Source organism: Papilio polytes, unplaced genomic scaffold (assembly GCF_000836215.1).
Source record: "Papilio polytes unplaced genomic scaffold, Ppol_1.0 DF824180.1, whole genome shotgun sequence".
Classification (NCBI taxonomy): Eukaryota; Metazoa; Arthropoda; class Insecta; order Lepidoptera; family Papilionidae; genus Papilio; species Papilio polytes.
The window spans coordinates 1,234,540-1,247,084 of NW_013525024.1; the positions used below are offsets into that span (position 1 = coordinate 1,234,540).

Genomic DNA, 12,545 nt, shown 5'->3' on the forward strand with positions numbered 1-12,545 from the left:
TTTACAATGTCTAAAAATAGCAATCCCGGCCCCAACCCCATATGTCATATTAATAGCATAACACATGTTTTGTCTTACTCGCAAAGAGCGATGCTCATGCAAGCCTACTAAACACGAGCAATATGAAGGTAGAACCAATAATCTCATTTTTTAAGTTTCATAACAAGTGTCAAAAACGTAATAGAACTCAATTGTAAACCTGAGCTCACTTTCTTGATCTTTCTTGCTATAAGATCTATCTGGACTATCAGCAATTGGGTTTTAGAGGTCCCTTATTATGTTAAAACCCATTCCCTCATTAAATTGTAAGTAGTTATTGTAAGAAAAATAACAATATCACAGTTTACATTTATAATAATAACACATACATAATTTGAACATGGTAAATGCATGCAGTCCCAGTCTATGGGCGCGCCATAGAGAATGGCATAAGACGGAGAGCGCATGCGTGCCGACGCGACGACGCCGCGAATAGCGCGTGCCGTCGTGTTTATTTACGTTCCCCTAGTTTTTTTTTTCAATCTGTGAACTGGTGCGCTCGCAGCGACATGTTTAACCACAAAAAACAATTCGTAAAACTCAATCTGGATACAATCTGCCAATAACTACTAAGATACCCATATATGTATTTGTAATAATATGTAACTAACGAAAATTTAGGAACTGCATTAACTATCAAACCCCGCTTATCCCTTTATTAGATTTAGATAGGTCATTGTTTGTAAATTACAATACGTTAATAACAGTTAATTCTACCTCTATTATTATTTAATACTTTTCCCAACCACTAACCGCTAACGTTAGCGCAAATCTAAAATCTAATAGGCACAATTTTTTTTTTAAGTTTGTAAGCTAGCGCTTGACCATGATCCCACCGACTGAGAGTGAAGATTTGGTGGAAAAATGGTACGCGCTACCCTAATAAATACTCATTCACTCTTTTCTTGAAGGCTTAATTAAATTACCACTTCTTATTGACTATCCATTTATGGAGGTCAGTGATCGGCACCAATGAATCTTATTCATCCATCCGGTCTTTCGATTGTCAACTAGTAAAACCAAATTACCGTAGAAATCGAATACAAACGTCGCATCTAAAATGGAGAGTGAAGTGAAAACATGAATATAAATGAACAAAGTACGGGACAGTAAAGAATGTCCAAACCGGAGGTAATATTACTAATATTTATTGCTACGTAAAGTTAAAAATCTAACTACCTAATTCTTCAACCCTATATTTACAATTAACACTTAAAATGATAAATACACTTTTATGGGCGGCACAGCCATGTTATGTTTAATAAAATATAGTCTTCATTACCTCTTATGTTTTCTTCCAATTTGCACAGAATACCTTACCAATATGGCCGTCGTCTCGTCGAGCTAATGCAACACCCTTATTTTTGACATCCGACTACTATTCGATTATTAACATAACAAGCACAATTACGACATTTTAAAACCATGACATAAATATTTTAAATAATATTTTGGATCACCATTACAAAGTTATATCGTTATTTCAAACTATGACCAATGGCATTGATTTATAGCACAGACTAAATAACATTCAAGAATACAGAGTACATCAAAATAGTTAAAAAGCTAACACTTTAGTATTGACTGTAATAATCTGTGATGATAAAAGACCTTATTCCGTTATTTTAAACTAGACGAAGTACAAGAGGTGTCGCGTCCTCGCACACGGCACGTTAAATCATTTCCTTTAGGAAATGAGTAGTAAATAATGATAGTTATCGAGTATGGGGTTGTAGCCGCGCCCACGGCCTGCTTTATTACTACCCGCACCACAGGGTCAATGAACGCCGCGCCTCTGAAGGGTATCCTAATAGATACATTCTATTTATGTAATAACATTACTTTTTTAAAATATTTTTTTATTTCCTTGAACTAATTTAAAATTCATCAGAAGATTGGACGAATTTGCTAAAAATATAACCTCTTTGTTATTCTAACCTATTTGTTCGTAAAACTTCAAAAAGACGCAACAGTGACATATGTCATCCAAGTTGATGTTTTGGTGTTTTATTGAAGCAAATGTAAAATCTTCAATGTGATGTGATTGTTAATCGACTTTTATCGTTTCTTGTACATTTTAATTCAATTCAAAGTTTCCTGTTTTAGAAGAAAGTTTTTTTGAGGTTATATACATCGACCATTTGCTACGGACAATTTCATTTGATAATATTCCTGTTACATTTATCGTATTCTTAGTATAGTGCTTTTCAAGATACCATTATTAAATAATGGCGGAGGAAACGGTTGGCGATGTAAAAGATTTAGAAGCGATTGACATATTTCTTTTCTCTAATGGCGACCACAATACTCCGCCAAGGAAATATCATCTGAATACAGATACATTTGTGATGTGGGACGATACCCTGAAAAGCTTAGGGCGTTCACATTTCGGTATTGAGTAAGTACTTGGGATTATTTATTGAGAAGTGTAGTAATCCTTCCAGATGCATAATCATTTTAAAAACCACGAGAATCGTTTGGTGCTTAAATTGGTAATACTTTAACAATTGACAGTCAAAAGGAGTTTCTGTGGTGGGAAATATATTCCTTCTGCCTGTCAGATTATATTCTCTATATCTGTGAATAAATCGCCTCTGACTTATAAAGGGTAAATACATTACGACCCCAAAAAAAAATTATAACAGTGTAAATGAAACCATTTCCTATTGTTTAAAGTAAATTTTATGGAAATACAGCAAAATTAGCTAGTGAAAAATATTACCTTTAAATTGTACATACATAGGATAAAAAGAAGTACTGGTGATATATAACTTTATTGAAACAAACCCACAGAAAAAGACAAAAATGAACTAAGAAATATTAAACCAATAACTAGTTACATATTTACGAAGTATTTGTATGTTAACAGATGATGAATAACGAGAAATATCACAGCTATGTAGCAGTTATTTTTATTGTTTGCAGTGATACAGTTATAGATATATACACTATTACTGGACATAAAATTGACGACCCTTCTCAACTGATCCATCAAGCAGCATACGTCGCTGTCAAACCTCCCACGGCGTTCATACAAACTGGATATGAAAACTATCTGATCAGGGCAACTAGGTGAGTTTGGAATGCACAGCTAATTAAGTTAATAAGTTTAGATACTTGAACTTTAAAACTCTAAGTCTTAATCTGAGTTAGTTAGTAGTAGTGGTTAATCTAAGTAAGAACACTTAAAGGCCTTAGACATTTAATGTATTTTTTCTGCACAGGTCGTGGGAAAAAAGGTTATTGAAAATATCAAATAGTATGGACTCATCCACAAAAGGTCCTCGTTACCATTATATATAGTTACACAGAAAAATATCTTACTCAAATTAAAAGCCTACTTTAGTATATAGTACATAATTAGTTGAAAATAGTTATTTTCAGGTAACACTGAAAGTGTTTTATTAAAATCACAATTCAATAAAGAAATTTATGACAATGAAAAGAAGAATGAAATCGTATGTATATAGTAGTTCATTGTTGTCCATAGATTTTGGTCGATAGTTGAATAATTGTTCAAATATTACAGTCAAACCCAGCAGTGGTAGAAAAACTTAAACGAAGTCTAGTAAGGCCTTATATAGTTGATTTAAAAGCACCTCAAGGTCGTGAAAAAATCAGTAAAATCCCTGAACTGAAACATATCCAAAGAAAGAAAACTCCGCAAATCGCACTTCGACAGAGAAGTAGCCCTTTTAAAGTAACATCTGCATCAAAAAAAGTGCTAATAAAGACAAAGGGGGAAATCCATAAGAAATTACCTGATTTAAAAAAATTGGTCTTAGCAACTCCTAAAGAGAAAAAAATAAATAACACCATTAAAGGAAATCAAGACAACCAAATTTTTTCTTCAAATAATATTATCAATGTTGTTGATAATGTAAATGTCACAGAAAGTGCCAATAGCTCTGGTGAAAAAATAAGTTCAGTGAAAATAAACCATCAAAATGCAGACGATAAAAAGAAAAACGTGGAGAAAATAGTAATATCGAATATTTACAAAAATCCAGAAAAGGAATATTTGTCAATGACAGGAATAAAATATGATGAAGCACCAAATGTTACAGACGAAACCAAAAGCCTATCTTACGCTGATACGAAATGTATTAAAACTTATTGTACTTGTTGTAATAATAAATCAAGTAAAAAATCTATAACTCATGGAGAAAACAAAACTAATACGGAAACATCTGATAACGATACAATATCTGAAGTCCCTGTTGAAATTCAAACGTGCGTAAGTTGCTGCGAAACACGAAAACAATTAAATAATTTCGTTGCCATTTTAAATAACGACAAAGTGCTAAAGTTACATTTAAATTTAGAAATTAAAGACTGTAACATGTCGCTAATGTCTGATCAATTCAACGCTAAAACAACACACGAAACACAAGCTTGTATTTCTATAATTAAAACTGAAAAAGAAACGCAAGTAAATTTTTATGATCAGTTAAATGAAGAGATTTACGATGATGTAAATAAAACAGAATATATTCTTCAACATTCTGATGACGAACTAAAAGATATAATCAAAGATGACAACAAAATAGTGATTATTAATTGTTCTTGTTGCGATTGCTTAAAGCTACATCGTCTGCAACAATTAAATGTTAAATATAAAAATACCTATAGTGAAGACATTTTGTATGAATTAGCTAAAGCAATAGAAGCAAATAGGTAAGAGAATTCTTATTCTAACACAAATAATTAACCAGAACATCAATACTTAATGATTTTTTTCCATGAATTTTATTGGTAAATATTAGATCTTTTACTTTTAGATGTGAATGCAGAAATGACGTGCAAAATACTCAACTAAATGCCAATCCTAGCCCCAAAATAGCTACAAATAACTATGAGGAATGTGAGGAAAAAACATTAACAGTAACGTCCGTGCAAAAACTTTTATGTAGTCACGAAACTAATACGTGTAAAGATAATTTAAACAGTGATGAGGTAAGCTTAACAAATGATAATAAAATGTACAACATTCCTGACTTTAGAAAATAACTAATAATTTATGTCGTAACTTCGGTTTCTGATGTTTACAGTTTCCAAAATTAATAGTTGCCATTGATGAATATTCGAATCAAATGTCAAATGTATCAAAGAAAACGGATATTGTTAAGAAATATGTCAACAGCAGTACCCAAACGAACTGGTATAACGTAATGGTTAGAATTTAACAGTGGTATTATTTTCGAAATTGTAATCTTAATTATGTTTTAACATTCGTTTTTTTGTTATAGTTGGAAGCAAGGCATCGTACGAACGGTCAGTATAGTTTCCATTTGCCTCCTCTTTATAAAATTAAAAATTACAACATTGATTAAAAGGAACTTGTCGTTTAATTTCTTTAGTAAAATTGCACTATCTTAGTTATTTACATATTAAAAATAACAGAACAAATGGAATCGTGACAACAGATTTCAATCTGAATTCGGAGTTATATATTTTCATTCCATCCTTGTAATGCTTGAGTTTACCTGTGAGAATGTTTAAAGGTTTCTGTCCCATATATTTCAGTTGCAAGTCTGTAAAGTAAAGTAAATTTTGCGCACTCATTGTCTGCATTACCTGGAATTAAAAAAATGTTTCATTGCACAGAAAAAAATATATTTGTAATTTTGTTTTTAAATACCAGTTACATATGGTATGAATAAGATAGAGACGATACGTGTGCAGTAATCCCAGCAACTGCTTCCGGGTTAATAACACCCAAGTCGGTTCCGTCCACTTCAGCCAGAAGAAGACCCAAGCGCGATACGTCACGTGCGTTCCAACTGTACGCCTTGCCAAGCGCCTGGAAATTTTTGTTAGCAATAATTACCATTAAATATTTCTATAATAACGTTTTAGTAACATAGCTTTAGACTTGGTTAAACTTCATTACTCACTGTTAGAAATTGTTTCTTACCTGACTTTTTGTCATCATAGCCAAATAAAACCGCCGCTGCAACGGATCACAAGCACGTATGTGATAAAATAGCTGTACAAATATGAATAAGTATGTAATGTTGTAAAATGTCAATAAGTAATATTGCTATTTTCTTCTGTCAGGCGTTGACAGTGGTAACCTTTTCATTATACCTGATGTGTAAGTTGCAGGTAGGTATTCTCTGGTACTCTTCGCATAAACGTCATTGGTACACCGCACAGTAAGTTATTCATCAAATTTAAATACTTCGGTTCAGACCAACGTCGGTTGAGTTTTATGTATTTACTTGCTACAACTCCAACCTGATAAAAGTTGTCACAACTTTAATATAATAACTAAGTAAATTGCATTTATGTACTTAACTTACTTGATGTCTGTTCAACTCTGCATGTGTTCCTACATAAGTCAAGATTCGATTATCGGTCAAGTTAAGTTTAGCGATCTCCTTCCCGTTAAGATATTTAAATAAAGGTCGGTATAGCTCCAGAGTCTGTATGGAGATCTCTTCGTTGGGTTTGTTTTCTTTGACCACGGTCCAGGTCGCTGCTAGTTTCTCTCGAGCTATGTTCATCATCGAGATGGTACGAGCCTTTACAAAAACATTATTTCAGAGTCAATACAAGCTTAATTATTATTGTATACAGCTAAAGCTGTTCTACTTGTGCTACAGTTTATAGGTTATGTTTTTGATGTCTAATCAACAACATCAAATAATGTAATTAGCAAAATATGGTAACAATTTGGTGAATAAAATTGAATTAGGACTATCAAAGGTTCAATTGAGGCGCTATTGCCAACCGTAAAGCAATTTCAATTTAATTTTATGGTTACTTCCTTCAGTCGTAGAGTAAAATATTTTATGTACCTCTCATCAGGTAATAACAAACCGAATGCAGAACATAGGTTGGCGGTAGTCTCAAAATGTCGTTAAGATCGCCTTCTAAGAAAATAGCGAACGCGTCGACGGCGGTCTGCATGAAGTCGTTGGTGACATTGAGACGACAACGGCCGCGGTGCATGAACTCTGGCATGGGGAGATGCACGCCACTCTTGTTCTGGTATAGCTCCGCACTGTTGGTTATACTAACTGCAGTTATTTGTGGTGGTCAGTAAGGCGTCCCTCGTTAAAGATTTATAACGTCTACACTTGTTTAGGTCCTATTTATTGATTAAAAGTTGGTACTACTGACTTTGTCCGCGTGGAATTAAAAAATAATAAGAAATATGGCCTATGTTACTCAGTGTTATAGCTATGTTATAGCTTTTTAACGATGAAGGATTTTTTGAAATCGGCCTGGTAGTTTTTGAGTTATTTCAATACATACACAAATCCAAATCTTTTCTCTTTATAATCTTAGTATAGATATAGATACCAGAGGAACTTGTGAAGCGTTGCCGAACTTTGCGAAGGTAATAATTGCTACAACTAATTGACACTTATTCGCAACTTACCGCAACACATGTCCAGTTGGATATTGGTAAGGAATTGTCTTGTTCTTGTAACCAATCAGACGTGTTTTGTTTTTGTCGGCTACATTAACATTTTTATTAATTAGTAAAAATTTACCTATTTATCATAATTTATTATTATAATGTACATACATTGAGTCGGAGGTGATGGCCCATATAGATATTTATTCAAAATATCTTGAAACATCACCATTGGATCTGTAATTCATGCACCATAAATAACGACTTCTGAGACTTCTGAGAGAATATAAACTTCATCAAAAATAATCTTCTGATAACTAATTTCACCACGTATTTAAAAAAAATGTCAAATATGAAATTCAATAAAATATGTACACTGCGAACAATTGGTTCGATGAGCGACTAGAAATGTTTAAACTATTATTATCTAGACTTTGTTATCAAAAAGTAACTAATATGCCGAAATTCAACATACTTCTTAGTATTATTATAAATGCAAAAGTTTAGGTCTATGGATGGATATTTGTGGGATTTTATAGCATAATCTGCTGAAATAATCTCGATGAAATTTGAAAGATGTAGAACATGTTCTGAAAGAACACATAGGCTACTTTTTGATTTTGTATTTTTAGTTTAAGTAATTCTAAGTGTACCATTTTCGACAGCATATGTGGCGGTGGTTGTCTCTTCGTATATTTTAGATTTCTTAGTAACATTGACATTAGGCTCTTGATATTCAAAGCAATCTGTGTCTGTAGAGATAATTTACATTTCCATTAACCGCTAATATAAAATAAAATACTCTGTCAGTCACGTATAAGTATGATAAGGAGTTGGTTTTCACTGACAATCCATACAAAAACTAAAGAAGATTACGAAATACTTCTTATTAGTCAGCAGTGAAAACCACGTCTTATATTATTAAAATTAAAAATTACAGCTAGAATTAGGATCCTTCTGTCCCGATATCGTGAACAAGATGTTTGTGTAACCTTTTGTACTTGAAACAAAGAATATTAACAACAAATATTGTAACATTATTAACGTATTGAAATGCAAGATGCATTATTAAATCAATTAGGTCATGGTTATGATATATTAAAAACGTTCTTATTTCATGAAAACATAATTTGATTTCGCATATAAAAACGATAATTAAGTAGGAATTTCATCGTCAGAAGTTAGTCCCAAAACATTTTCGATTTTGCATAACTAATTTACAGTCACTGACCTCTATAAATGGACAGGCTACAAGACGTAGGATTTTGTGCCTATTTGATTTTCACCATTTTGGCGGTGACTGTTATTAATAGCGGTGGTGAAAATTTGAACACAAAATAGAGATTTAATTAACTATCAATAGGATCAATAGGCCCTTCTAAGTTGGGACAAAACCCGTCATTTCATGATATTTATACAGATCAGTGTTAACAGCTGTAAAAAAATGTTTTACTGTTGTCAAAATTGTCATTGTCACTTTGGTATTTTGACTTTATTTTGACAAATCTATAGATACAACAAAACTGTATTTCTATCATTTGGTATAAAAATTCTCATGATCATCTTATAATTTTCAATGTATTCAATATCTAATGATAATAATGATTACTGTGCAGGATATTGCTATGATTCTGGCCTCAAAGGTGCAGAAAATGCATTTTATCCCTACGTAGGTCAACCTGTTGTATACTATAGTCATATTGTAAGTTTTCATTATTTTACCTATGAGTTATTTATTCTTTGTAAGTAAGTTATTTAAAGTTAAGCATTGAAACATTACAGGCTCCAGATCATTTGTCTCAAAGACATAAAGTTAACAAGAAAAATAACCCCAACTGTTTCGTGAAAGCCTTCCGCTGGTACACTCAGGTACAACATTTAATTTCATTATATTACTCGCTTTTTTTTAAATGCATACTAGTTTAAACGCTTTACACGACATTTAGGGGGAATTAGAAATAGAAAATCTTATTTTATTCACATAAAATCGTCATACCTAGTATGATATTTTCAGTGGAAATAATAAATATGTTTCGTAATGAATAAATTCTGTAGGAACTTCCATCTCCTCAATTGGTAGCACCATGCAACAATACGAATATAGGCGGGTTCGCAATGTGGTTGGACAAGAAGTACGAGGAATATATTCAAGAGGGTCAATGCGAAAACGACTGTCAACAATTCAGATCAAAACAATGTTCTTTCACAAAGAGTGATAAAACTATAAGCAGGTAAACATTTGTAGCTAAAATAAATAAATACAAAGCTTCACTAATAGAAAATAACTTTTCAGGTTAGAGTTTCCGTCGCGCAAAACAAGAAAATTTCCAAGATTGAAAAGGTTATATGTTTATTTTTTTTTACTATATATGTAGACTATAAAATTAATATGATTGTTTTCACAGTCCATGGAAAAAGAAGCGTCGATACATAAATGAAACTGAAAGAGATGCAGCTTGTAAAAAGTTAGTACATAAGCATTTAAAATAGAACTTTTCAGCCAGTTCCTTTATCTCTTTCTAATTGTTGCCTTTTATATTTCAGACAGAGTTTTGAATTTATACTAAGACCTCAAGATATGTCAAGACCTGCTTCTGAATGCTGCCAAAAGTAATTATATTTAAACGTTTTTGTATCATTTTTAATCATTTATGTTCACTGTTGTTTCTCTAATATAGGACATCGTTTTGCATTCGATCCGACACAACTTTTATCACTTCTAAATGTAGGATTCCGTCAAATATTAAAAAGAAATCTAAAAGTTTAATGTGTATTTCGAAAACGAAGGATGAATTTGAAAAAGATATAATGATTACAAATTATGACGTCAGTCAATGTTATGAAATACAAAAGAGTGAGGAGAGATGCAGAATAGTTCCTAATCAAACAATAATAAAAGCAAACACTGAGAACATTATAAGTGATTGTTATAATACAGATTTAAGAATTGGAATGAATTATAATAACATAGCAACTACCAAAAATCAAAGCAAATCAGTTAATTGTCAATGTGCAACAGACAAAATTCCATTTAAAACTGAAAATCACAATGTTTTCAAAAAAGTAAGCTATAGTAAATTACACAGAAATACGCATGAGGTTAACAAATGTAAAAATAAAACACAAAGAAGTCGAGAAGAAACAAGAATCGTTACAGAATGTTCTGGAGTTACGAATCAAAAATTGCGTTCAACTCCATCGAATAAATCAAACACTAAAGATGTTATCTGCGCCTGTGATCAGTCAGAATCAAAACATTTAACTTCATCTGACAAAGTAACTTCTAGAAGGAATCGTTACAAAACAGTCATCTGTGAATGTTCGATGTCTAACTTTTTAAAAGATGATGCTCGTTATCAAAATCAATCTAACGCGTCGGCGGTATTCAAAAAAGTAAGTCGACATGACTTAAATAGAAATGAATACGACGATAGAAAATATGTTGTTCAAAGACAAACGAGTAGAGAAATTACAAGAATTGTGACAAAATGTAGCGAACAATCGAATAGAATGGAAGATTGCAAGTCACGACCACATCCAAAGAATAGAGACGTTATTTGCGAGTGTTGCCTATATAGCACAGATCTTAACAATGCATTAAATCATTGTAAAGTAGCTACAAGAGCTAAAACCAAAACCATTATCTGTCAATGTTCTAAGAATTATCTTCAAAGAAATAACTATCGTCAACAAATTGAATGTAAAGAACAGCAAATATGCCAAAAGGTAAACTGTTTAAAATCACACATAACGTTGGCAATTTTACCTTCATTAGATACCTTCCATTTTGAACTCAAGTCGGTAGAGCAGATTTTATATTTTTAACAAGTAATGTACTCTAAACAGAAATGAATTGATACGACGAAAATTCGTCTAAGAAACAGGTACTAGACCTGCAATTGTTAACACCTCGATAATTTTTATTATTTTAGAATACAAAAGAAAACTTCCATCGAACATGTTGTCCCTGCCCAAAGTTACAACAAGCACAAATTGGACGCTCGTCAATAAACTGTAACAGTATCAAGACTTTTGAATACAAAAAACCGTTCAACTCCAAAGAATTGCCGGTACATGGTGTTCAAACGTCGGATCATTCAATAAGATTTGTAAGTACTTAATTTTTTTATTATAAATTGTACTATAAGTGTATATTACACAAATTAATGTTTTATGATTTTAGCAAGAAGATTCATTTCTCGTAAAGATTGTGTAAAAATTTTGATGTTGAAAAAACCAGACAATTTACCTAAATTTACTAATTTGATCCGCAATGAAAAGACAACCTAAATCTATATTTATTTGTACAAGAAATGGAGTATCGAATAAAAACAAGTAATTTTAAATAATATTTTTTTATTTACAAAAAACATGTAAAATATGTTTACATATCAGTAAAAACTCGTAAAAAAATAACACAATTAATTCGGTGGGCCATAAGAAGTGGCTGGTTGTGTGTGAGGCAAGAAACTTAAACTAATTGCACCTGTGCTTTGTTGTGGTTGAATGTTTGAAGTAAATGAAGGCAGGAGACTGGCTGACGGGCTAGATGCACCAGCAGAAGATGAAGAACTGGATGAATACGATGATGTATCAATAACTCTATTCGGTGCAGCCGAATTCTGCACAAACGATGTTATTTCTACGCTCGGTCTAGCATTCTCCAAAGACACACCGGATACTAGAGACAATAATCCTGCTTCTTTCGCAGACGTATGCTCATTGTCTTTGATTATGTTCTGCACACGGTTAACCACTGTTGAATCGAGGACTTCACTGTGCGTTTGGCTCTGGGCAGCTGTGTTGTATTGGTTCGAGTCGGCTTGATAACTGGAGAGGGACGAGGCGGGGAAGTTGCTAAAGGATTGGGACTGTAAAGGTAACTGGGATACAAATGATGACGATTGTGGTTGTTGATATGCATAACCTTGACCTGAGCTGAATTGCTGTGTTATTGGGGAATATTGCTGAGGTGCTACAAAAGCTGGGAGAGGTCGTATTGGCTCCACAGGAAATTGAGGAGCATACGTAAATGAGGGTTGTGCTTGAGGCTGACTGTAGGTAGGAATAGGTTGATGGTAAATTTGTTGGGGACGTGGATAGCTTATAGGGAGTGATGGTGTATTGTAAGATATTT

At 32.6% G+C, this 12,545-nt stretch overlaps 4 protein-coding genes across 4 annotated transcripts in view; 2 read left to right on the forward strand and 2 right to left on the reverse strand.

Moving 5' to 3' along the window:
* Positions 1-2,045: 2,045 nt before the first annotated feature.
* LOC106110959 lies at positions 2,046-5,378 on the forward strand. Its single transcript, XM_013292927.1, has 8 exons — positions 2,046-2,437; positions 2,965-3,111; positions 3,264-3,319; positions 3,424-3,497; positions 3,569-4,716; positions 4,821-4,995; positions 5,091-5,213; positions 5,289-5,378. The coding sequence occupies exons 1-8, from the start codon at positions 2,268-2,270 to the stop codon at positions 5,370-5,372; spliced, it is 1,977 nt and encodes a 658-aa protein (XP_013148381.1). The 5' UTR covers positions 2,046-2,267; the 3' UTR covers positions 5,373-5,378.
* On the reverse strand, positions 5,363-8,442 carry LOC106110960. Its single transcript, XM_013292928.1, has 10 exons — positions 8,347-8,442; positions 8,062-8,160; positions 7,580-7,645; positions 7,430-7,508; positions 6,865-7,048; positions 6,345-6,566; positions 6,130-6,279; positions 5,957-6,028; positions 5,717-5,842; positions 5,363-5,616 (listed from the first exon to the last, which is right to left on the reverse strand). Exons 3-10 carry the CDS (start codon positions 7,638-7,640, stop codon positions 5,419-5,421), a joined length of 1,092 nt encoding a protein of 363 aa, XP_013148382.1. The 5' UTR covers positions 7,641-7,645; positions 8,062-8,160; positions 8,347-8,442; the 3' UTR covers positions 5,363-5,418.
* Positions 8,443-8,900: 458 nt separating this feature from the next.
* On the forward strand, positions 8,901-11,748 carry LOC106111073. The gene is made up of 9 exons (XM_013293043.1): positions 8,901-9,110; positions 9,191-9,277; positions 9,464-9,639; positions 9,702-9,749; positions 9,814-9,873; positions 9,953-10,018; positions 10,087-11,134; positions 11,341-11,517; positions 11,592-11,748. Exons 1-9 carry the CDS (start codon positions 8,985-8,987, stop codon positions 11,622-11,624), a joined length of 1,821 nt encoding a protein of 606 aa, XP_013148497.1. The 5' UTR covers positions 8,901-8,984; the 3' UTR covers positions 11,625-11,748.
* An 81-nt stretch (positions 11,749-11,829) lies between these two features.
* LOC106110992 (putative protein TPRXL) overlaps positions 11,830-12,545 on the reverse strand; it is a 1,655-nt gene continuing 939 nt past the window's right edge. Inside the window, exon 3 of the mRNA XM_013292960.1 lies at positions 11,830-12,511. Within this exon, the coding sequence (XP_013148414.1) occupies positions 11,830-12,511 (682 nt within the window). The remainder of the gene's footprint in view (positions 12,512-12,545) is intronic.